This window comes from Typopeltis vanoorti, chromosome 21 (genome assembly GCF_054136105.1).
Source record: "Typopeltis vanoorti isolate ZY-2024b chromosome 21, IOZ_Tvanoo_1.0, whole genome shotgun sequence".
Lineage (NCBI taxonomy): Eukaryota > Metazoa > Arthropoda > Arachnida > Uropygi > Thelyphonidae > Typopeltis > Typopeltis vanoorti.
The window spans coordinates 24,713,214-24,740,538 of NC_143569.1; the positions used below are offsets into that span (position 1 = coordinate 24,713,214).

At 34.5% G+C, this 27,325-nt stretch overlaps 1 protein-coding gene across 2 annotated transcripts in view; it reads left to right on the forward strand.

Annotated features, from left to right (window-relative positions):
• Gnf1 (germ line transcription factor 1) overlaps nucleotides 1-27,325 on the forward strand; it is a 406,700-nt gene that overhangs the window by 252,805 nt on the left and 126,570 nt on the right. For both annotated transcript variants that reach the window (XM_090411514.1, XM_090411513.1), the window contains 3 exons: nucleotides 178-315; nucleotides 8,403-8,498; nucleotides 24,827-24,925. In XM_090411514.1, coding sequence (XP_090267640.1) covers nucleotides 178-315; nucleotides 8,403-8,498; nucleotides 24,827-24,925 — 333 coding nt within the window. The remainder of the gene's footprint in view (nucleotides 1-177; nucleotides 316-8,402; nucleotides 8,499-24,826; nucleotides 24,926-27,325) is intronic.

Consider the following 27,325-nt stretch of genomic DNA (forward strand, 5'->3'; position numbering starts at 1 on the left):
TATTTTAGTAATTGATTTTTTAATTTTTGTATTAATATTGAATACTCAATATAAAATAATTAGCTGTAAATTAAATTCTTTCTAAATTTTGCAGATATTAAAAATGACTGTGATTATATTATTATAAAATTAAAATTTAATTCTTTCCTATTAGATATTTTGTGTTCTTTTTTTTAGGAATTAATATTGCTTATCAAATCTTCAAAGATTCCAGTCATTTGCATTTGCAATGATCGTAATCATCCAAAAATAAGGTCATTAGTTAACTATTGTTTTGATCTCCGTTTCCAAAGACCAAGAGTAGAACAAATTAAGGTGAGTTTCAGACCATTGTGATTATAAGCAGTTGATTTTTGTTAATCTAATTCGGTGATCTAAATTTCAACATGTATAGTGTTCATTTTATCATGCTGATGTTTTAGCAATTATTACATGCCTAAATACATTTATTTGAGAATGACAGTGTTTATCATATGCCTCTTTTTTTTTTTTAATGGGAAATGCATGTAAACATTTGTGTTGTGTTTTTTGTTATATAAACTTTGTATGAAACATTTAGAAGGAGTAGCAAAAAGAATTGCAAAATGAAGGGGTAGCTACAGTATTCAACACTAAATGAGGCTAATTTTGATATGGGCAAATATCAGAATGGGGAACTGGACAATAAGACTTATTTGTGCCTATGGTCCCACAGAAGGTATAAGTGGAGAAATTTTTTGAGGCTTTAGAGAAAGCGACTGACACAATGAAAAAGGAAGATTCTTTATGGAGATCTAAATAGCAGAGTAGGAAATGATTATGAGACATACAGAAATATTTTTGCAAAAATTCAAATGGAAAGAAGAGTCAAGGAATAAGAAAAGTCTCATTGACTATGTTATTGTTGATAGTTATCTTTCCTCCCTGGTGCAGGACACCAGAGTGTACAGAGGATTTGAAATTAGAAGTGATCACCATTTAGTCTCAAGCAGGATAAAATTGAATTTCATATTGAAAAGAAGAACATGTAGGAAAGTATTAAAGTGAATTAAAGTTGAGCAACTCTCAGATGTGAACTGTAGACTAAAATACATAAACATTATTCACAAAAAAAATGAAAGTGTGTGAGAACAGGAACCCAACCCTGGAGATTCGGTGGCAAGCCCTGAAAAAAATATTCATTGTTTCAGCCAGAGAAATTTGGATGTTTTTGTTTATGCATTTAATATACATTATTTTTGTTTCATTGATCTATTGATCATATATATATATATATATATATATATATATATATATATGATCAATAGTGCTGTAGTTTTTTCTGAATCCTGCTTGCTCTAGAAGTTAGCAAAAGTCTAGCTTGTTTTATATTCTGTTGCTAATAATTTTGTATACTATTGACAGGAGACTGATTTAATATTTAATATCTATCTAGCTATATATTTTATATCTATTTTTAATATCTTCTCTCTCTCTTTTTGTCCCATGGACAACTCTCTTCTCAGACCTTTTATAGTCATATTGTTTTCTGTTGTAATACTGATTTTCCTTGTTCTGAAATTTCTAATTTCTTGTGTTATCCTTTTCCTTATTGTTTTACATAGCTCCAAGCATTCTATTCCACTTATCTTGTCTAGATTTCTTTTCATTTCTCTTCTCTTTCTTGAGAAGGTTTAGGGGTTTTTTTTGGACAATTTTCTTTCATGCCTCTTTTTATGAATGCCACCAGTCTCTCTGGCATTATTTAGTAGGCTCTCAGCTATTATTTGTAAGTTTTCATCCAAGTCTTCCATATCAATATTATAAAATTTTCTTCTATCTCTTTTTGGAAGAACTTCCCCCCCCCCCCACCCCAGAACTGATAAATTAATAGAGAATTTTTTATTTTTAACCAGTTTCTGCCTTTTCTCATCTTTTGTTGTTAACAATTTTTGATTAATAAGCTGTGGTTATTACCTATATTGAAACTATTTTATTATACCTGTATCTTAGACAATACATTTTCTGTTGATTAAAATATAATTTCATTAAATCCCCTCCCTCTATTTACACTTCACCATGTCCATTACTGATTCTTCTTCTTTTAAGAAAGCATTCAATACATAGAGATCTTTGCTTTTAGCAAAGTCCACCAATCTTTCTCCATTTTCATTCCGCTTGCCCAGTCCATATTTTCCAATTGCTGCTAGATGTGCATCACTTTCACCTACTTTGGTATTGAAGTCTCCCATCAAAACTGTGAAGAATGTATAACTGCTATTTAGTAGTTGGTCTAATGTTTCATGAAATGTATCCATTTCTTCCTCTGTGTGGTCTGAGGTTGGTGCATAAACTTGTAGAGTTCTGCAATTCTGTTTGTTGATGTACTTTGTCTATTGTATTTGATCATTTATGGGGCAGTTAATTAGGAAGCCAATTTCTCCCTGGGATCTTGGCTAAGAGTCTGCATACCCATACAGTATGTATCCATTCTTTAGATTGATACTATTTTTGCCAAGTCTCTGAGCTTCACTCAATCCAATGATGTCCTATTATATCATTTTCTTCTAATCTTGTTTGTCCTAATCATGACTTATAGTTATAGGTACACGTACATATAATTTTCTGTTATTAGTACTATTTAGATTTTGTTCTTAGTTGCTTATAGCGTTTCTCATCAAGAGCAGACCTTAAACCAAAGGGTTTAAGTCTGGTTGAATATCATCTACTGCAGCTGCCTTTCCACATTTCAGGCTTTTGATGACTTTTTCTACGTCAGTCATATGGTTGAGAAAGAGTCACATACTTGCTTTTTACATGCCCATTATGGCAATGGGCTCAACAGCCTCCTTTTTACTTAATCCATCATTTGAGGAAGTTTTTAGTGCAATCCTTCCTTGCTGACCAGGCTTCATGGAAAGGTAGCCTATTTAGGTAAAGGCAAATACCTGGGAGAGAAGGCAGACTCCCATTGCAGCAAAAAAGAAACTTCAGTAAGACAAGAAAGATACAGCCTAGTCCTCAAACACTCTAATAGCACTGGGGAGAGCAGCAAGAAAAGAAAAGGGGAGAGAAAGAAGAGTAATTGGACCAGTCTATAGATAATATAAGAGATGTATATTATGCGAAGATTTGGTTTCCACTTCCATGCTCACTAGAAATGAACCCTTCAGAGTATCAAGTAGAGGAAGCATGAGGATTAAGAGTTTTGGATCTGGTCCTTACGTCAGAGGTTTTGACTGTAACAGAGATATCAATTTTTCCCCCTTTAACTCACTGGTGAGAATAACCATGCAGTCTTGATCAGAGGCTGAATAGACATGCAGAAGTATCCAGAAGAAAAGAATTTATGTGGAATTCTAATGTAGTAACTATAATAATCAGCTTGGGGCAGTTCCATGGATGGAAGAATTGCAAGGGAAAGTTATCAACAGTGCATGGTGTGGTTGAAGCAATATTTATCAATAGCAATGGCAAACTGCATTCCTCATGTGAAAAATATAACATGATTTGAGGGATAAAGTGGATATGAAAGAGATTATGAAAAAAAGTATAAAGAGTGAGGTGGAATATATTCCTCATATTCCTCAGAAATATAATATATATCCATGAAGAATATAAGATTTAAGCAACAGGAAAGTGAATTGGATTGTATAGCAAAGAAGACAGAAATTTAATAGAAGATATTACCATTGAAGTCCAAGAAAAAATCCCAAGTTCTTTTATTATGTCACCAACAGAAGAAATAATCATGAATGAATTCTTTCCAGGTTTTTAACAATGCAAAGTATTTTTCATCACTATCATCCTCAAATTCCTGACATGTACCTTCAAGGGGTACAGGATATTATGATTGTACTACATGAAGAATTTACATCATTACTAATTTCCTATCAACAATTTTCCTTCAAACTAATCTTTTATCTTTCAAGACTTCAACATTATCAGATCTGATATTTCAATCTTCTAAGGCACTTTCTACTGTATCAATCCACCTATATCTAGGTCTTTTTCATGCCAACCTGGCAGAGAACATTTGTTTTGCTAATTTTTCCTCTTTCATTCTGTTTACCACCTGAAATTAGCTCTGCTAACACATTCCTGGATGCTAACAATGTCAAGTTCTTTCTTACTATCCTTGTTTCTAATATGATATTGCCATTGATGCCATCTGTTCAAGCTCGTAATCTTTCTCTGGACCGTCATATCTGTCGTCTCTAGTCTTTGGTCAAGTGTTTTATTTCTAACCCAGCTCTCAGATCCATAAGTTAAAATTGTTTGAACACTGTCTTGTATACAGTTAATTCAGTGTTTTGACTAATTTCTCTCTTATTCCATATAAATTTATTCACTTGATTTCTTACCATACTGACTTTGTTGATTCTGTTGTCTATTTCCATATTTAATTTTCCATCTTCACTAAAAATCATGCCTAAGTAGCTAAAATGTTTTACTTGTTCTATAGGTTCTCCATTCATTATGCAGTTGATATTTTCAATATTTCAGCCTATTTTCATTGTCTTGCTACTGCTGGTTTTCATACCAAATTTATTACAACAGGTTATTAAATTTCATCAACAAATCTTGCAGACTTGTACAGGGTTTATTTAAAAGTATAACATCATCTGCATAAAGTAAAGAGCTGAGATTAACATCTCCAATTTTGATATCAGGTTTAATACGATAGCTTGCCTTTAAAATGTGATTATATAGATAATGAATAAGAGAGGGGATAATGTACATCCTTGTCTGACACCAGATTTAACATCAAATCATCTTCCAGTACTTCCTTCAATTCTAACTGCTGATTTACAACTCAAATAAAGCCTAATTATTGTTTGATCTAATGAACCATTGACACTATACAACTGTAGCATTTCTAATAGTTTTTCTCTTGGCACCTTGTCATGTGCCTTTTGCAGGATTACAGAACTTAAATACAGATCTTTAAACTCACCTTTAAACTGCTTATACAATGGTCTGAAACTCACCTTATATTCCCACAATTTCTCAACTATTTGTCATAAAGTGAAAATCTCATCTTGGCCTTTATTTGACCTGAAGCCAGCTTGTTCTTCACCAAGCTTCCCTTCCACAAGCCTCCTCTACCTTTTCTCATGTACACTTGAATAAATCTTAAAAGGAACACTCAGTAGGGAAACAGCTCTGTAATTGTCACATTAAGTTTCATTTCTCTTTTTTATATATAGGTACTATGAGAGTTCTTCTCCAGTCATCTGGAATTCATCCTCTGTCCAGGCTTTCTGAACCATGCAGTGCAGCAACTGCAAGACTTTTATACCTCTTTCTGGTTGAATATTATCTACTGCAGCTGCCTTTCCACATTTCAGACTTTTGATGGCTTTTTCTACTTCAAGTATGGATATGTATTACTGATTACATGCCTGGTCAGTGTTTTTTACCACTGTGCTGTCACTGCTTTTATTTAGCAATTTTTCAAAGAAATTATTCCATCAAGGATATCTTTTTTCCAGTTTTCATGTCACCTTTAGCATCTCTAATTCCTTTTACAGCACTCTTTCCTCCATATTTTAGGCTTTTTCAACATCACACCTTTAGAAAAAAAGAACTATGTTTAGTTTGAAGAAAAATAGAGAAATTATCATCTTAAAAGCAGATAAAGTTGATAAACTCCACAGTTGTCTTAAACACCAGAGATTTAAGAAAAAGATCACAGACTTATGCTCTGACACATCTACCTATCGTGTTTTAGATTCAGACTCCACAAGAAAAAATCACAATAAAACAAACCACTTATTACATAATATGGACAGTTGGCCAACAGACTTAAAATGAAGATTAAAGTCATTACATCCACTAACGCCGCAACTATATGGCTCTCCCAAAGTGCATAAAAATGGAATACCGCTGCACCCTATAGTGGATGGAATTAATTCTTCTACATACTTATTATCGAAACACCTCGCAAGTCTCCTTAAGTCACACATCCGTAATTCGGATAAATTTCACCTTGGAACTTGAGAAGGACAAACAATTACCATTCCTGGATACTTTAATTAAGAAACAAATGGGTTGGACATATCAGCCTTGCGGTCTATTGCAAACCAACCGACACAGGTCGATACTTGCACTTCACGTCTTCGCACCACACTTCTCAAAAACTAAGCATCATACACATGCTAAAAAATAGGACCTCTCGCATCACTACAGATGATAAAGATCTCAAAGATGAACTATCCCACATATCAAAAACCTCGATAGACAATGGTTATCCAAAAAATTTGATCCATAAGATACTTTTCTACAACCCTCCACAACAGTAGTCAGAGGAAATACGTTACAAATCCACCATCGCCATTCCTTATGGGGGGATTCTAAAATTTCTAAATTTTAGAAATATTAATATTAGCAATTTCTAAAAAGATTGCTACACTCCTCAAACTACATGAAATACAAGTGACTTGTAAACCTTTAAAGACTATCCGCCATTTTTTAAGATTTCCGAAAGACAGTCATGCCGGTGTCTATAACATCCCCTGTTCATGTGGATTAAATTACATTGGTCAGACCTCAAGAAGTTTGGAAATTAGAAAAAAAGAACATGTAGGAGATGTAAACAATAACAGAGAAGACAATTCTGGGTTAGCCCTTCATTTCTTGAGGACAAACCATACCATCGATTGGGACAAAAGCTCCATGCCCTATTTAGAGAAAAATTTCCGCTCCCGATACATAAAAGATGCCATAACAGTCATCTGTTCTAAACACAACCTCAATAGAAACCAAAGATTAATTCTAGCTGATATTTGGAAGACCCTCATAAGATCATTAAGCACGCCAGAGTTAAATTTCACAGCTAATTACAGAACGTTCCTGCATAACAACAGTTGACATCATACACACCCCATGCGTTTTTGATGTACGTGTTCTTCTGTATTTGTAAAATATACAATTGTATTTGGTTCATTCCTTCATGAACAGTTTAAGTGTTTAAGTTTTTTTGGATCTCTTTTATTCACCCTGAAAAGCCAAACAGCTAAGTTGGCAAAATTTGTTGGTGTTTCTTACTTAGTATCAATTGAAATCCTTCGGCCAATATAAAACCCAGTTTATGTCAATTTTCTTACATTTAGATGATCGAAAATAACATAGAATCATCAATGAGCAGTTTGTTTAGGCATCCTCTTTGTTGCAGTTGCAGGATGACAAAAGTGCTCAACATATCCTGATAAAGCATATGCATGACCATGCAGGTCACGAAATGGTCATGCGTATGCTTTATCAGGATATGTTGAGCACTTTAGTCCAGTTCAATGGATTTCTTTGAAGAAAAACAGCCCAATAATGAAGTTGGTCATAAATTCTATCTATACTGTGGCTTTTAGCGAATGTAAGGGAACTTGTTGAAATGCATGAGGATTTTGTCTATGCCAGATGCGGAAGTATTCAGAGTTTACTGTACCATAAACATGAAAATGTGCTCCATAGGATGTTCCAAGGCCATTCCTCATCCACCTTCATGCGTGCTAGATATGTCGATACAAGCATTTCTTGGGTGTTGGCACTTCCATTTGCAACTCTTGGCTGTGCCTGTGTTTATACAGGTAGCATTGCAACATTTTATACAAAATTCTCTATACTGTTGTGTATGGCAAATTGAATTGTCTTGCTATGGCATGTGTACTGCATGAGCCTACAGCATTCTCATTTGACTGCTCAAGAACTGTAGAACTTTTTATGCTCTCTTCCTGGTTGGACTGTCAAACTGGTTGTCTCTTCAAATCAATGAATCATACATCACACTGCATTTGGTATCTTGGAGCCTTTTTTGCAACATCTTTATGTGTCTGTACTCAGGAAGTGCTGTTGCAGCATTTCTCCCATTCCTATAGAAACACCTTACAAGCAAGGCACATTCAGGCAAAGTGAGATCCATCATGCAAATTGAATGACCATAGAGTCAGTCTTGCTGCTGCTTTTATACCACTTTACTTCTCATGTGGTATGCCAAATTTACTCTTTTCTTGCTCATTAATGCCAAATTTTCCCGTATCGGTCACTTTTTGAACTTTTTTTTGTATTGTCAAAATCTCTTCCTCATTTTCTGTTTAGGGCACCCATTAGGTTTGAGGGTATTTCATTTACTGATTCTCTCTACAGATTGCTCTGAACAGGAGTACTTTAATTTGAAACACCCTGTATATATTTATATTTTATATATATATATGTATATGACAGAATGATCATTAACTCAGTTGACATACATAGTTTTATGAAGAATTGAATGACATCCGAAGAAGAAGGTTCACAACAAGATTCACCTGAAGAAGGCTGTTACAGGCCGAAACTAGTTGTGTTTTTATATTAAAACCTTTTTACTTAAATCTCGGTTCTAGTCATTGAATTCTTCATAAAAATATATATATATAACTACATGCTTGTCTTCTTGCTTTTTTAATTAGGCTTCCATTATGTCCATAGCTTTTAAGGAAGGCATTAAAATATCACCTGCTGCCATACAGGATGTTATAGTAGCATCAAATCAAGATATACGACAGGTATTATATATATATATATATATATAACATGTAACAGTAGTGAATTCTTATTAACAGTTGTACAAAGTAATCTAAAATTGACAGTACTGATTTTCAAAAGTACTTTTGTCTAGTGCTAATTCTCACTATAATTGTATACTCTGTCCACTAGTATTTGAATGGTCACTTACAGTGACAGAACACAGCCTTTACCGAAGCATCAGCTTCAGTTCTGTTTTGCTGGAGCCTGCACACAATGCTACTTAAATGTATTTGTAGCTAATTAAAAATACAAACATGTATTTTTAAAACTTACATAACGTAATCATCTCCACACACACACATACGCCTCTGTTTGCAACATCTGATTAGTTCCGTACTGTGTTTTTTGGTGGAAAAACGTCTATAACTGCATCATGGAACACTGGACTCTACTTGATGCTTTTTCAAGACAATCTTCTATAGAAATTAATGATAATTTACTTAATATCTCTTACATTTTTGAGCTTCTTGAGTTGGTTTTGATCTGTTTCATTACTGATGAGGTTCCTTTGACAGAGGTGCTAAGCAGGAATTGCAATATTAAAGCATATTTGGTAATTTCAGGCAAGGCCACTTGTTTTTTATGTAATCCTGAACATGTTAAATACTGTAGTCCCCCCATACCCACGGGTTCGCCATCCGTGGTTCCAGTTATCCACGATCAACCCTAGTACGAAAATATTAAATGGAAAATTCCATAAATAAATGATTTATAATTACATTGGCAAAGTGGATATTAGATCCAACATTATTTCAAAGCTGAATATTTGTAGAAACTATGAAAGTTTCATAAGTTGACCAGAGAACTTACAAGATTATAATCCTCGGCATTCCCGAGTTGCCTTAGCTTGCACTACTTGACTTAAGTAGCTAAGGCAACTCGGGGATGTCGAGGATTGTATTCTCGTAAGCTCTCAGGTCAACTTACAAAACTTTCATAGATTCTACAGACATTTGGCTTTGAAATAATGTTGGATCTAATATCCACATTGCCCATGCAATTTTACATTGCCAAAATGAAGCCGTATGACTTTCTTTTAGTAATAGCCAATTCATAAGTTTAAATTGTGCGCCATTATGATTAGTTCTCGGTTATCAGATCAACTGTTGCAGTATCATAGTGCTTGTATTCGAGTAACCCTTAATTTACTTAATATGGCCCCTTAAGTGCAAGAGTAGGGGGTGCTGGCAATTCGAATATGCCAAAGAGAAGAAGTAAAGTGCTTCCTTTTAAGTGTAAAAGGCGAAAGTTCTCGACTTCATAAAATAAAAAATAATAATAATAATAAAAACGTATGCTGAGGTTGCTAAGATTCCATTCACATTCAGATAACTTTTATTACAGTATGTTTAATTGTTCTATTTTATTATTAGTTATTGTTGTTAAAGCTCTTTCTTCTTCTTCTTCTTCTTCTTCATGTAGCTTCCTCAGTGAGAGGGTACAGCACCATGTCCTTCCAGTTCTCTCTGTTTGTGACTTTCCTTTTTGTTTCTGCATAGCCATGTGATCCTGTCCATGATCTTATATCTTCAAGCCATGTCCTTCGTTTTTTTTCCTCTTGATCCTTTTCTCATAATTTTTCCTTCTAAAACTGTTAGTATCCTCTGTCCTGCTGAATCTCTCAGTCCTGCCAATCTCATCTTTCTCTGGATCATTTCCTGTAATAAAGATCTCTGTATGCCATCTGCATTTGTCACATGTTCTGTCCATGGGATTTTCAGAGCTCTCCTATAGCACCACATTTCAAAGGCTATTATCTGTTGCTTCACTCTCTTCTTGAATATCCAGGTCTCACTTCCATATGTGAAAATTGGCCACACTAATGTTCTTATCATTCTTTTCTTTGTCTCGATACTCACAGAACTTCTGAGTAGATCTTTATTTTTCCAGAATGCATCTTTAGCTATGGCTGTTCTTATTTTTATTTCTTTGTCTTGCTTTCCATCTGCAGTAAAGTAAGTGCCCAAAAATATTTGTATTTTGTTGTATGTTCAATTTTCATATTGTTTATGAATATTTCTGGCTCAGATCTGTTTTCTTTTGAGATTTTCATAAATTTGATCTTTTTTGCATTTATGTCTAATCCAAATTCTTTACCTTCTTCAATTAGTAGCTGCAGTAATTTGATTAATTTGTTTCTGTCTTCTGCTATTAGAATGGCAGAATCATCAGCATATCTAAGATTGTTATATTTTATACCATTGATACTAATTCCTATTTTTTTGTTTTTTAATCTTTTTCATCACTGTCTCACTATAGATATTAACTAGATTTGGTGAAAGGATACAACCTTGTCTAACTCCTTTTTATTTTCACTACAGAAGTCTCATTGTTAAACAGCTGCATTTTCTGTTTGGTGTAAATCATTTTTATAATCTTAAGTACATGATCTTCTATGTCTAATTTATCTAATATATTGAAATTTTATTATGTTTTACCCAGTCAAAAGCCTTCTTACTTTGCCTAATTTATAAATTAAACTTTATCATATGTATGTATGTATAGGAAAAAACATAGCATATATACAGTTCAGTATTATCTACAGTTTCAGGCATCCACAGAGTGTCTTGGAATGTATCCCCCACAGATAAGTGGGGGGGGGACTACTGTATTTATGATGTTATAATATGCCAGTCTTCTTAAATTCTGATGATGTGTAACTACTCAGTTACAACTGAGTACCAACAACTCAGTTTTGAATACCACAAGGATTGAAACAGTGCTCATATGATTTTATCAGAGACTCCATTTATGATTTCTTTCTTTACACTATTACACACAAATCTCATCCAACTGTGCTTTAAAATGATTCAGTGTGTCTACATTCATAACACACTCAGGCAATTCATTCTACTCCCAACCACTCTCCATGCAGAACCCTTGCCTCGCTCATCTGCCAACACCTTCCTTATACAGTTTCCAGTAATGGCTTCCCCTCTCCCATTCTATGAAAAATTTCTTCAATGTTAACCTGATAACAACCCCTGACTAACTTATTTGTCTCAATCAAATATCATCCCTCCTCCTCCTATTCACAAGGCTTTGCAATTTACATTCTTTCACGCTGTCTTCATATTCCACCTTCCAAGGACCACTGACTGCCTTTGTGAATCTTCTCCAAACCCTTTCTAACATATCCTCATCACCGTGACAACTAGGTGACCAAATCCGTGCATAATAATCCATATGAGGCCTGATCAAGACCTTATGCAATGGAATTAACTTCTTTCTTTCTGCACTTCAAGGTCCTTCACATCATTGCCATTATCCGATGTGATGACTTCACAACTTGTGCAGTGTAGCCCTTGATTTTCAAATCCTTGTCCACCACCATTCCCAGATCTCTCATCTCTTCTACTTCCTTTAAAGTTTCTCCTCAAAGTGTATACTTTGCATTCCATTGTTGCTTACCAAATTTCAGAACCTCACACTTTGCAACATTGACCTGACAGTTCCATACTATTCCCCACTCATTACAATCTATTCATGTCTTCCTGTAAGGCCACAACATCTACTTCACTCTGCATTGCTCTCTTCAATTTTGCATCATCTACAAACAGTTGCATATCACCAGTTAAACCAATCTCAATATCATTAATATACAAATTGAAAAATAAAATGGCCCCAGTATAGACCCGTGCAACACACCACTAGTGACCTTCCTATTTCAGGATACTGCACTCCAATATACAACTTTCTAATACCTGTCTGACAGCTGGTAACAGATCCAAATCACTAGTAGGTTATCCAATTCCAGCTATTTCAGTTTATTTAACAGCTTGTCCTGTGGCAGTCTCTCAAAGCCTTTGCAAAACTTGAGTTTATCCCGTATATGCATCTCCCTTGTCCAAGACATTTGTCACCTTGTGATAGTACATAAGTTATATAAAACGTGATCTCCCTTTAACAAACCCATGCTGACAACCACAGAGAATACTGCTGTTATCAACCCATTTCTGTATCCTACTTTTCACCAATCTCTCCAGTACCTTCACCACAACTCCCTATATACAGATTGGCCTATAATATGTAGCCACAGTCTTATCACCACCTTTATGCAGTGGAACAATTTTACCTTCTTTCCACTCTCTTGGAACCTGTGCTGCTGTAAGACTTATTAAACAGACATGCCAATTCCCTGGAACATTGCACACCTAATGATATGTCATCAAATCCTGTTGCCTTATTCTCATCAAGCTTATTTATCACTTTGTATACCTCCTGATCACTCAAAATTAAGGCATCCTCTCCTGTGTCCTCTACACTTAAGTTTAACATGATTTCACCCTGATCTGGATGAAACAATCTTATAAATTAAACATGCCAAGAAATTATATTCTTGTTTTAATCCTTTATCTAGTGTAAGTAAACCAAGTTTGCATGTGAAGTATCTTCATGATTGGGCTACTTTTATATAGAGGCTAATGAATTCACGTCAATTGCCTTAGTATTCCATAATGCAAAGTACCCCCATTCCCCATGTCAGACATGTATGAGCCATGCATTATGGAAAGCACCACTACCTAGACTGGTTTCAACCCTTATTGAGGTATGTTAAAGTGTGGGGGATCCCTGCAAAAACACCGAGTTTATCTACAAGATCACCCTAAATCTCACTGAATGACCCCTAAAGGATCACTGCTAAACTCATCACTTGAGGACAGGAAACGTAGCAGTGGCTCCACCCAGTGACAGGCAAAAACCAGCCACCGAGCAGAAGTTCTCTACTACACAGGAAACAAGCTCCTGTCTGTAGGATCCAGACCAAAAAGAGATACCAAGTTTGAAGTAATTCAGAAGTCATATATTTCCCATATATGAGTAGTGAAAGGTGTAGCATATTATTAAGTCACTCTGAATCAATATAGATGTTGAAAGTTTTTTCACTTGGTTCTATAAATTAACGATGCCAAAAATTATAATCTAGTTTAATCCTTTAATCAAGTGTAAACAAACAAACTTTGCACATGAAGTACCTTCACGACTGGGCTTCTTGTATGTATAGGGTAATGACTTCACATCAAGTAGTCACATGCAAGTAACTCAATCATGAAGATACTACACATGCAAACTTTATTTGCTTATGAAACTGTCATCAGGTTGACGATGAATCAATAAATCTAGAAAGGTAAGCAGATGTTTTTCTTCTTCTTAAGTTAAACTGAATTCTAGGATGAATCATATTTTCGAGATGGAGTTTAAAATCTGATGGAGAACCATCCATTACATACTGTAAATATATCATCAGCATATCTCTACCATACTGTAGGTTTAGGAGAAATATCATTAACGAGATGATATTCAAAATACTTGTTTCCTCAATCTAATAAGATCACAAACAATTTATCCCAATTGTTTGTAAAGTGTTATTAGATGGAATCATAGCGCATTTGACTAGTAAATTGAAATTTTGAGGCCTACCCATGTCTGTACCTTCAATCCTAATATAATTTTCCTGGACACTAAAATAACTGGAGTGAATAACGATCGAAAGTTTGATATTGTCAAGGAAAATTTTGTTTAAGTAAATTTAGAGTATCTGTCGAAGGAATGTTTATGAAATGATTTTGTATCAAGACTAATACTATCTGAAGTACCTAAACACAATCAAAGTTTTAAAATCCAAACAATTCTTAATATGTGTAGCAGATTTTCCAGTATAATTTGGGTGGATGAGCATTGAAGATTTTCAGTTTTTTTCTTGAATTCTTCCTCACAACTATAGATGCTCTCAATCAATTTATTAACCTTATTAATTTGGCTGTAGGATCAGATAAGAGGGGATTATAAGTAGAGAAATCTCGGTGTATTAACTGAATCTTTCAAAAAATTTTCTCTCCTATCTTGTATGACTACTGCTTTGCCCTTGTCAGCTCTGGTAATAATAAGATGGTTGTTTTTCTTTAAAGATTTAAGAGCTTTAAATTCTGAAGGTGTTAGGTGTGAAGGTGTTTACACGTCAAAGGTCGTAGCTTCACTTTGAAGGAAATAATAGAAGTTTAAGACAGACTTTGTTGGCCTTCTCAGAAGGAACTGAACATAGACATCTGTCTGTAAGATGGGAGGAGGGGGAGATCCATAAAAGTAACTTCCTTGGAGAAACTGCATATTTGTGACCTCTCGCTAATACTGAGATCTCATCCTGAGAAAGAGGACTTCCTGATAAATTTGCTGCCAATTTATCCCAGTTGTTTGGAGCATTACTAGATGGAGTCATAAGCAGTTGGCTAATAAATTGAATTTTTGTTTAAGAGCATCATAAGTAGAATTGAAAACTCACTCATTTCTTCAGATGTGAGTTTTGAGAACTCAAAACTCACATCTGAAGAAATATGTAAAACTATATTTAAAAACTCAGTGGATAACACATTTGATATGGAGTCCTTAAGGGAATTAATTTATATATTTAACATGGCCAAGGATTTTTTGTGTCATTAAGTTGTAATATCAGTAGAGATTTACTGGCCCTAACATAAATACAGTGCACTTTTGGTGGCCAAAAACTTTATTCTGCAACAGGTATGATTCACTTGTGCTGTCCTACATTTTTTCAAAAATATCCTCTTAATGCATTCAGCTTTTTTTGACTAAAAGCTTGCTGTACATACTACATCGCTTAGATATAGGCTTTCCACAAAGCTGAGATAATTGTTTCAAAATGTTATTGTATCAGTCTTCTGTAAGTTCTTAATTTATATGTGCATATATAATTTTTATATTTTATTTTATTTTACTTTTTTTTAATTATGAATTTAACTGTTTGCTCTCTTACTTGCACTATATGGCACTTTTTAAAATACTTCTGTTTATTTGTATTTTAATTGGGTTTCAATTGTTAATGAACTGAAGATGCCATAGATACTAAGTCAAAATTTTACATCTGCTAAATGTGTGTGTGTGTGTGTGTGTGTGTGTGTGTGTGTGTGTGTGTGTGTGTGTGTGTGTGTGTGTGTGAGAGAGAGAGAGAGAGAGAGAGATATGTTGGACTCCCTGGATGAGTTTCTGATTCCATGGAAGTCTCTTATAATAATAAAACAATATATCCTGCAAACAAAAAGAACTAAGAGAAATTACAACAATGTTCATGGAATCAATACGTTTTTATAATAATCCTACACAAGAAGGATAAGAAAGGTTATTCATTTCTATAGTGCTTTAGCCATAATGAGCAGAAAGTTAAGAAGAAACTGGTCAACAATGGATTTAAAGATTTGCAGATTTTTACTCTAAGAAATGTAGAAGAAATTATACCAATCCAAAGGACAGCAGTAGAAAAAAATGAAAGAAAAAGAACAGTATGTTCTGTGTGTTTTGTCTGGGTGATGTCAAAATTTTGAGTGAAAGTTTTTTTCTTTTTGAGACAAGTTTGATTGAACTATTGTTCCACTTCCATTGTATAGTCTAGACTTGCTGCTAAGTGACATATATAATGGACATCACTTTAACACTGATGCAGAATTAAAAACATCAAAATTTGTCTCAAAATAATGACCTCAATTTTCCAAAGTTCTTCATTGGAAAGTGCTCAGAATTGAGATGGATATGTAACAAAAAAAGTACATCTTGTGGTATCCTTAACAAGTCCAGATGGTAACCACTCCCTCCCAGCTGCATACCTAAGAGGAGGAAATTTCACTGTTCATTTTTAAGTGTGACACTTAAAAATGAACAGTGGCCAAAAAATTGCAAGGTTAATTTGGTTATCAAATTAACCTTGCAATCGAGGTTAATTTGATAACCAAACAACTTTGTCCAACTGTGAGACAGCTGCAGCAAGCCTTTGACCATCTTTTAGAATAGGCACTTGTAAATGGATTCATATTTTCACAGCAGAAAACATTTTGTGTGCGTTTTGGTTGCAAGCTTGGTCGTCATCCAGACCCAGAACTCAACCTAGAACAAGCTTTAATCCCAGTTGCACAAAAGCCAAGTTCTTAGGACTCATATTTGACAATAAACTGTTTTCCCACACACATATGCCAGTTTGTGAGATAAGTGCTTTCACCCTATCTTCTACCTATTGGAGTGTTGACAGATGTATTTTGCTTCGATTATACAGGGCATTGATAAGATGATTAGATCAAACTTGATTATAAGATATGATAGCGTCCCGGATGTTTCTGTAAATCTTAACTATTTTTTTGTCTATGGTGGGAAAATTTGTACAGTTCATCACTGTACATCAGACTGCCATATGATCTTTAGTTTGTGAACAAAAGTTCTCTTACAAGCTCTAGATATTGGGGTAGACAACATAGCACATATGCCATGAAATATTTCACCACTCCTTGTGTGCCAATAGCTCTTTCAAGTTCATAAAATCCAATACTCTGATTTTATGTGTGTCTACACAGATGGTTCAAATCTAGCAAGATTTCCTGTCTGGGTCTTCTCAGATAGCACAATATCTGCCCAGATCCCACTAGAAAGTAACAACTTTACTGATGAGCTGTACACAATAGAGCTTGCATCAAATTACAAAAGATAACATTGCTACCAAAGGCGCATAATATATTTATGAAGATTCACAAAGTTCCCTACAGACAATAAATTTAGAGTTACAGAAACATCTAGGGCTCTCTCATATCCAACATATTTTCTCTGTTATGGAAGTTACATTTTGATGTGCACTTCTGTTGTATCTCAAATCATGTTGGGATTAAGGGAAACAAGGCTGCAAATACTGCAGCAAAGTCACTTTGTTTCTTCTCAAACTTCTAGCATCTGCTTGTACCCTACACCAGTTACATGCAGTTATCATGTAATAGCAAAACCAACAATAAGCTATATCGAATCAACTTTGTATGTAACAGTCTACTCTTTGTAGGATCCTTAAAGAGGAAGTTGTTCTTACTTAGCTCGACATAGTGTCTAACACACTCCTTCTAAGGGATAAATGACATGCCTGTGTGCAAGTTCTTTTGCATCGAACTAACCATCAGTCGTGTTATAATTGACTGCCCTCATTTTGTCAATGAGTGCAGTCACTATTTAGCCATATTTATAATCTCTCTCTCGCTCTCTCTCTCTCTCTCTCTCTCTCTCTCTCTTGAGCCCTATACACTGAGGCAGATTTTATCCGACTCACCAGGTGGTCTCTTTTGTTTTTAAATTTTTATAGAAAATCAACAGTTTATGCTATTTTTATTGCTACTGTATTGTTTTTGTATATAGATGTTTATACCTAATTGTTTTTATCTGTACAAACTTGACACTTGTTTTTCACTGACCTTTTTGTACTTCTGCCTTTTATACATCTTTTTGCACTTATTTACACCTACAGTGTAAAAAACTTATTCATATCTTTATCAATTTATGCTTTTGTTTGCTTAACAAGTTATTTTTATCTTGTATACTGCTATGAACTTTACTGGTGCAGCATGACCATAGATGTTCTTGTGCCATAAAACCTTAAACAATCTTTTACTATCATTAGCAAAATCCTCCTCCTGTTCTATTCCACCTGTCCTCCTCTTTGAAAATACTATACCTCTTGCATTCTATCCCTCTGATTGTATCATCCACAGTCAACTAAATCTCACTATGCCTATAAGTTTTGGTAAAGTTGAGCTAACCAATTCCAAAACCTCCTCTCCCTTATTTCAAATACTTCTAAGAAGTCAGTAAGTGAGAGAGTTATCATGTGGTTCTAAATATGGGATAATTCAACACCGAGTGTAAAGAAGGTTGCAGAATAAATAAGGTATTGCAGGTTAATTTTATACCAGTTGTCTAGCATTAGTATAAAATTAATTGTTTAGCAGCTTCCCAGAACAAGTCAGCATGGTCACTCCTACCAAGTTGGAAGCAGAGTATATATGTTGGTTATGCTGTAACAAAAAAAACCAGCACTCTCAAACCCCTGGTTCTCTCCGTAACATGTTTTCAGGTAATTATCCCTTAGCAACTGTATAAATTCCACTTCCATCTTGCCATGTTCCCCCTTTTTTCCCTCCAATTTATCTCCATAGTTGAATTCCCCTATAATAATAATTGCTCGGCCTGCGCTCATTATGCTAATCTGTTGATGCATGCCATCTACATCTTCCTGTGAACCATGGGTCACCTTAAATCTGGCAGATTCACACCCACCATATACCACTTTTTGATGTCAACCATCCACTTATCCAAGTCAAGCGTTCATATTCCATTCCCGTATTCTCCAGTTTACGCAACAGCCTTTTGTGTAGTATCCTATCATATGCCTTAGCAAAATCCAACATTATTATAGTGTATCTATTCCCTTTATCCAACTCGGCCATAACAGGTTTACTGTGATTATGAAAATATTATGAAAGATAGAGGTGTGCATTAGGCTATGAAAGTTAGAATTGTCAAAGCAGTGGCATTGCCAGTAGAGATATATGGATGTGAAAGATGGATTATTATTATTATTATTATTATTTTAACGGTGTCCCCATGGAGTCAAAAGACTCATCGAGGGAGATCCGACATTGACACACTAACCATTATTTACACAATACATGTCATACCTCTCCTTAAATTCATTTACAGTTGAAGCATTCACAACCACCTTTGGCAAAGCATTCCACCCTTTCACAACCCTCCAAGTAAAAAATCTAGTCCTAACACCCTTGTTAACCACATTCTTACACAATCTCCAGGGATGGCCCCTCGTTCTCTCACATCCTGCACTGGTCTTAAAAATATCATCAGTATCAATCCTGTAAAATCCCTTTAACAATTTAAATACCTCTATCATATCTCCTCTCCTACATCTATCAGCTAGTTTTTGGAGCCCACAGATCATCAATCTATCCTCATAAGGAACATCCCACAGACCTGCAACAATCTTTGTAACCCGCCTCTGAATCCTCTCCACAACTTCTGCATCACCAAGAAATCCTGGCGACCAGATCTGTGCACAATAGTCCAAATGCGGCTTATTAATGCCTTATAGAGTGGAACAATAACTTCCCTATCCCTGCTTGTTAGCATGTTCCTCAGCAACCATGTAATTTGATGTGATGTTTTGGCAATCTTTGCAATATGCCCTTTAAACTTAAGTTCTCTGTCCACAATAACTCCCAAGTCTCTTGTCTCATCAACTTCCCTCAGTTCAGTTCCGTTAATATAGTAAACAGCAGGTGATGTCATCCTCCCGAAGTGCATCACGTTACACTTAGCCATGTTGAACTGACAGCCATTTACCTCAGTCCATACCGTCAGCATATTTAAGTCATCCTGTAAAATATTTACATCATTTGAATTGATTATCGCCCTTCCCAATTTTGCATCCAGAAAATATATGGGCATAGAGGAGTGTTAAGAATCTCATGGACTTCAAGAATGACCAATAAGAATGTTTTAGAAAGTATAAAGACAGAATGCTCCTTGGAAGCGATGATCACTAAACAGAAGGTGGTATACTTTGGGCATATTATGTGAGCAGATGAATCATTGGAAAACGCAGTTATGTTGGGAAAGATTAAGGGAATGAGAGTTAGAGGTAGACTGCAAAAGAGTTGGATGGACGACATAAAGAACTTACCAACTTGAACTTATAATTGCTGAAAGAAAGGACAAAGCTAAGTGGGATGGAGCGCATTTGTTCACAAGCTCAGCAAGAGTCAGAAATGACTGGATGGCATATAACAACAACAACGTAGGTTCTCCATTGAGAATGTAGTTGATATTTTCATTGTTTTTGTCTTTTATTGCTCCTTTTCATAGTGGATTTATGACAGCAGTTATTCAGTTTAGTTATGGAATATTGCAGACTTGTACTGGATTTATTTAAAAGAATATCATCATCTACATAAAGTAAAGAGCTGAGATTAACATCTCCAATTTTCATAGGTTTAATGTCACTTTCTGCTCGATACAATATCCCATGCATTATCTCTAATTAACACATGGGCCTTCATTTGATCCATGATTTACATTGTTTTATCTCAGCCTGTTTTAACATTAAGTTTTATCATTCAACAGCTTCGTCTTTCTCAGGCATGGCCAAATTCATTCTATATGAGGACCAATATATGATGAGTGGGTAGCATCACAGGCAGCACACTTTTAGACAGAACTTAAATAAAAATAAACTGCATTTTTTCAAGGCAATAGTTATATGTATTGAATTACTATATTTGTTAAATCATTTTACTACTGGGAGAACAATATAAAATACTTGATTGATTTAAATATAAGTTGTTAAATTAAATTTAATGACATATTTCTGTTTTTTTTACATGTAACACAACTTAATGAGAACACTGTGGGCATTCATGTGCGACAATAAGTTCATCAAAGTCGATTTTCAACAATGATGATGATATTCGTAACAAATCCTGAAGGTGGTCATCAGTCAGTCGGCTTCTTTGTGACGATTTAACCACCCTCATAGTTGAGAAAGTGCATTCACATATGTATGTGCTTCCAAACATAGATGCAAATCTCAAGCTGAAATCACTCAATGCAGGATATATTTCTCTTGGTACCAGTTTCCAAAAGTAAGTGCCTATCTCCACCCCTGACTGGAAAAAGGGGTCATTTGAAGGTCACACAACTCCAATTGAATAGTGTCGTGCTGCTCTGAAATGTCGCATTTCATTTGGTTGTTAAATAATGCCAGTTGTGGCTGCATGTCACTGAAGTCAGAAAATCGCTTACTGAATTGCTCCAAAAGTTGGAGCAATTGGCACAGAAAATTTGAAGTCAATGTCATGGCTCTCACAGAGAAGCAGTAGATTTTATAAATTGCTTAATCTTTTTAAAGCAATTTTGATTCTCCGTGTTGAGAATATAAATTGTTTCCATCATCGGAAATAATGAATATAACTAGTATATCAGTCAGAAAATCTGCGGTCGAAGCTAACAGCTAAATTGATGAAACATATAATTTAATATAGTTTTTATCCTGCCGTGGGCCGCACAAAATCACGTTGCGGGCCATATGTGGCCTGCGGGCCTGCTGTTGGCCACCTATGATCTATCTTTATCTTTTTTCACTTGCCACTTTTATTTTCGATACATATCCTAAAGAAAAATTGTGAAAATTGTATTTGGCCTTAACTAATTTTGAGAAGAACAAGCTGGATTCAGGCCAAATAGAGGTTGTCGAGATCAGATTTTCACTTTAAAACAAATAGTGGAGAAATCATAGATAGGAGTATAATGAGAATCTGTATTTATGTTTTGTAGATTCAGAGAAAATCTGTTCAAAATGCTACAGTTATATGATGTAAGTGGAACATTATGCCAAGCAATATTAAGTCTATATTTGAGTTGTAAGTCAGCAGTTAGAATTGAAGAAGGTACAAGAAGATGGCTTAATGTTAAATCACTTGAAGTATCCAGCATTGATAGTAATTTAATGTTTAATAATTTAATAATTAAATAATTATTTAATACTTAAATAATTTAATAATGCTAGATACTTTACATGGCGAAATAAAGTAACTCTACTGATGATTATTAAAAACAACACGTAAGTCCACAGTAATAACTTTAATTAATAAATAAGGTAGATATTCCGTACTAAAACTAATAGTACATCTTCGGTATTACAAACAGATAGGAATAGAATAGATTTCTATTCCTATCTGTTTGTAACACTGAAGATGTACTATTAGTTTTAGTACGATATAATATAATAGAATAGATTTCTATTCCTATCTGTTTGTAACACTGACGATGTACTATTAGTTTTAGTACGAAATATCTACCTTATTTATTAATTAAAGTTATTACTGTGGACTTACGTGTTGTTTTTAATAATTATACTATGCCACAGTTCCCTCTAAAAATAAGAACTCTACTAATGATGTTGAATTTTTCATTTACAGGATGGCATCCTTCACAAAAGACAGGTATTACCAAAAGCCTTGTGTGCAGAGCATGCATAATTTGTTCTTCTGACTCACTCTATTACTTAATAAATGTAATGAAACCGTAATATTGAAAATAATAATTATCATCCTTCAGCTAGGCTGCAATCTAATGTTTAAAGGATCCACATACCATACTCTACCTTAAAGAGACCTCTGAACAAATAACAAGGATTCTCCGCAGATATAATCTGTATACTACCTTTAAACCAGCCCAGAAGTTATTTTCTTTCTTACCACTTATTAAGGATAAATTTTTATCTCTGTCCTTGTATAAGATTTCTGTAATCAGAAGGTTCAGGTTGTTGGCCTCTCATGCCATCAACACTAGACATAGAGTTCACTGGAATCCAACAAAAATGTTGCACTACAGTGGGTTTAAATTTGATCATCCGTTTGTTGAATTGTGTGAAACCTTACACCTCCGCCACCCTAATCTTAATCAGTCTGCCTGTATGCTCTGAATTTTGGAAAGTAATTGCCATTAATTGTTTATATTTTATTTTAATTTATTTTTTTTATTTAAATGAAAGGGATATTAAATCCTACATTATTTCAAAGCCAAATAAGAAACTCAAAGATAGGAATTAAAGAGTTTCATGCTGAATATAGCGAACTGTAAAAGTTTTGGCAGATTGTAGCGTAAGCAAAAGCACATAGTTCAACACTAGGGCAACTCGTTGCAAAGGTGGGGAAAGTTCTGATCACTATTCTTAGTATTTCCCCATAATGTAAAACACATCCCCTAGGAAATGTATGATGTTATACATTATGGTGGAAGGTCACTACCCAGACCGGTTTCAACCTTTATTGAGGTCTCATCAGTGAGTAGGTAGACCTAGGTAATACTGAGATTATAGCGAAGAGAACTTTTATATCCTTTGCTATACAAGTTGTCAAAAAGGTGCACCCATAAATTACTTAAAATATAAAGAGCCAATAGGCTTCACTTCGGCAATGTAATATTATTTAAATGAATGTTCATTTAAATAATGTTACATCGCTGAAGTGAAGCCTATTGGCTCTTTATATTTTAAGTTATTTTTTTAATTACATAACACTGTATGTTTCCTTAGAACTTTAATAGTGTTTCCTCCTCCTCACTCGGCTGCAACCAAGATATGTGGAAGCACACACGCATACTATATCACTCATTCTTTTTTCATAGTTTAGATGTTGTAGTCAGTTCTACTTTCTCCCTGAATGATGCTTATGTTACATTGAGCAAAATATATAGGAATAATCCTTAAACGTGTGGACAGACTTATGTGCTCGTCGAACATGTTGTTTATTATTTTAACGGTATAATAGAACACAGAAACTAAGTAAATAATTAATTTATTAACTTGATGCTGATATTTCGCTGGTATTATAACCAGCATCTTCAGAGCACAAAAACCACTGTTTGTCACACTGTATGATATTTCTATAACTTCTAAAGAAAAATTTGCTTATTATTGCATATTGCCACTGTATGATATTTCTATAACTTCTAAAGAAAAATTTGCTTATTAAAACGAACCGGTATTTTACAGGAAGAACTGTGAATATCCGCATCAGCGAACATAAACGATACGTCCGGAAATATCATTATGGGAAGTTGGGCCTAGCAGACCATGCTCTGGATACCCCTGCACACAGGATCAACTGGAAAAACACAAAAGTACTACACAGAAACCCATATAAATCAGAGAGATTGTTCTTAGAGGCGACAGAAGCCCTAAAACACACTCCAAATCTCAACAAATATGGCTGTATTAACTTGCCGAAGATCTGGGAGACAGTCATATTAAGAAAAAACTAGCACTTTTCTAGGACTCTAGTAATATATGATAGCGTTTTTTTTTTTTTTTTTTTTTAAATAGAGGGCGCCAAAATCAGGACTCTAGTCTTTGTGTTGCTGCTACAATTTTAAGTACACCATGTTGTTTTAGTCTAGCGTATTGTGACAAACAGTGGTTTTTGTGCTCTGAAGATGCTGGTTATAATACCAGCGAAATATCAGCATCAAGTTAATAAATTAATTATTTACTTAGTTTCTGTGTTCTATTATACCGTTAAAATAATAAACAACAAATATATAGGAATATTTAATAAATTCTTGCTTCTTTTACATGTGTAAAACCAATATTTTAAAATAATATTAGTTTTAAACAGATTATGCTGTGCTCTTGAGTACCTGATAATGAAGATGATGCAAAAACACTTACAACTTTTACAATAAAGTAGGTAGCTTATTCTTACCATTCTCAGTTATATGGACTATTAACTGCAAGAAAAAAACGTGATACAAGAAAGTTATTTTTAGTGAAATTATGATATTTCTATAACTTCTAAAGAAAAATTTGCTTATTAAAACGAACCGGTATTTTACATTGACTGTTACAATGTATGTGCAAATAGTTGTTTTCTCTCCCCTATCCACTTTTACCTTTGCTTATTCTGGTGCCTTTTCTCAGGTACTGCATAATCTTTCTTTATGGTGTGCTAATCAGAAAGGATTGACAGAAGAACAAGCAAAGGCTGACATTGGCAAGGGTATTAAACACATAAAGTTGGTAGGTTACTCCTGTTCACTTTTTATTGTGTATTTCTAATATACTGATACTGGATTATGTTATACAATAAGAATATTTAGTGTACTTGTACTGATATAATCACAGGCTCAATGCAATTGTTATGATATTGATTCGTGTTATAGAAACTTCATGAGGATTAATGGTTTGTCAGAGGAATTTTTCTTACACTGTTTTCCATTAGCTAAATTAGCACTGCTTTGTAGCAGTTTTGGTCAGAACTTTATGGTAAATTAAATTAGATTTATTCATTTTTCAATACTCGTTACTTAATCACATGCCAGACCAGTGTGGTGATTGTAGTCAGCAGGCAGTAGCATACTATTTGTCAGTACTTGTAAAAGGCTACTTTTTTTTTTCTTTACTCTTTTAAGTTTTTTAAGTTTTTTTTTTTAAAAACTTAAAAAAAATTATCTTTGTAAAAATTTATCTCAGTCAGTTTCAACATTTCCTTTTGGTTGGAAAGGCCTATTCCAATCCCATCTAGGCCACAGAGAACCTTTATCAGGGCTTTTCATCCAAAGGCGAGTTAGCTGATCTCATATGGAGGTGGCAGTTTTTCATCCCAAAGATTAACTTTAAGATCTGATAATGTTGGAGCCTTGAGAGGTAACATATTGATTTGGAGGAAAATTGTAGATAGGAAGTTGTTGGTGATGTAAGTTTTTCATGTAGTACCTCATATCCTGTACATCCCTTGAGGTACATGTCAGGAATTTGATGATGATGATGAAGATTAACCTTGGGATGAAATTATACTGAAATTATTTTTATACTGTAATTGTAATGCTCATTCATACCAATTGAACAAGTATGAAAGTAATCCTTAAAACAAGGTATGTTTTGCAATAGCATTCTTATGGCCTCTATAGCTCAGTGAATATTGACAATGATGTTTAGTTGAAAAGGCCTCCTTGGTTCAAATCTCATTTAGGATGCAAAGAACCTTTATTATGGCTTTTCATCTGAAGGTCAGTGAACTGTCTCATGCAGAGGTGGAAGGGAGTTCCATTCTAGATGCTTGAGTTTTTCATCTCACCAAACAGGCAAACTGACCAGAAGAATATGTGCAATTAACAGGCATAATGCACTGTCCTCATAGTCTTCATTGCTTCAGCTATAATTCTAGTGGCAGCATATGCTTGTTAAGTGATCCATTTATGACCACAGGAGTTAAATCTGTTTTTTTTGTGAGATAGTTTATTGATTGTCAGAAATCATTTTGTAACTCAAAAACAACTAAATTTAAATAAAATTTTGAAATTGAATTAAGATTTGCTGTAAAATAAACAAATTTCATGAAAATATATCCATCCACAACAGTTATTAAATCTGTACCTGCACATTTTTCAGACAGAATAATATATATATATATAAATATATATTAGTATTAGAAAAAACTTATTTACATATATATATGTGTGTGTGTGTGTGTGTGTGTGTGTGTGTGTGTATATATATATATATATATTTCAAGTAGAGCTTGTGTAGCTCAGTGGATGTGGCGTTTGCACACCACAGCGCTTGGCCGCACGAAGGAAGACTTGGTTTTGAGTCTAGTTGGCGATTAGAGGAAATTTTTCTAAGCCTTTTTTCGACCGGTTCCCGAGTTAGTCGATCTCTGGCACGGGCAAGCGAGTTTTTTGTCCCGTAAACTCAAGAAAATCGACCGTAGAACCCACATTATTTTCAGACATTAAATATATTGTGTTAGGGACCACGAGATGGCGGCACATTTGAGCCGTCTCTCTCTTCACTGTGTTCTGCTTAATTAGTGATAGCCTTGGGCCATCTATCTCTGATTGGTACCAGTGGAGATTGAACTGCCCACTCAGTCTCCAAAAGTTAGATAGGGCTAAATGGCCTTGCCTACTTCCCGTATACAGGAATAAAAAGGCGTTAGCTGATTTTTTTTTTTTTTTTTATATATATATATATTTCAAGTATGCAGAATTATGAATATATATATAGAAAGAGAGATTTACTTTTAATTTATTGAATAATACTTTTTTTTTTGGTCTCTTTCGACAAAAGAGTTAGCAGGTCTCATACAGAGGTTAGGTTTTTTTTTTTTTGCTAAAACTCAGGTTTTTCGGCCCCCAGAGCAGGCAATCAAACCGGCCCTATGAACACACATAGATTACAGACATGAATACGTCCCAGCCACATGCCGGTCCCGAGCCCGGATAAATTTTTTTTTTGGGGTGGGGGGTGAGCAATGGTGAACTACCCTGTAAAAAATCTCACCAGGAACACCTTGTAGACAATGCCTACAAAGTCATCTAGAGTCTAGAAATGACTGAAAGGAAAAAACCACTGCCACCATATTTTTTTCATCAAAATAAAATGTGTAAATTTAAAAAAATATTATTATTATTATTA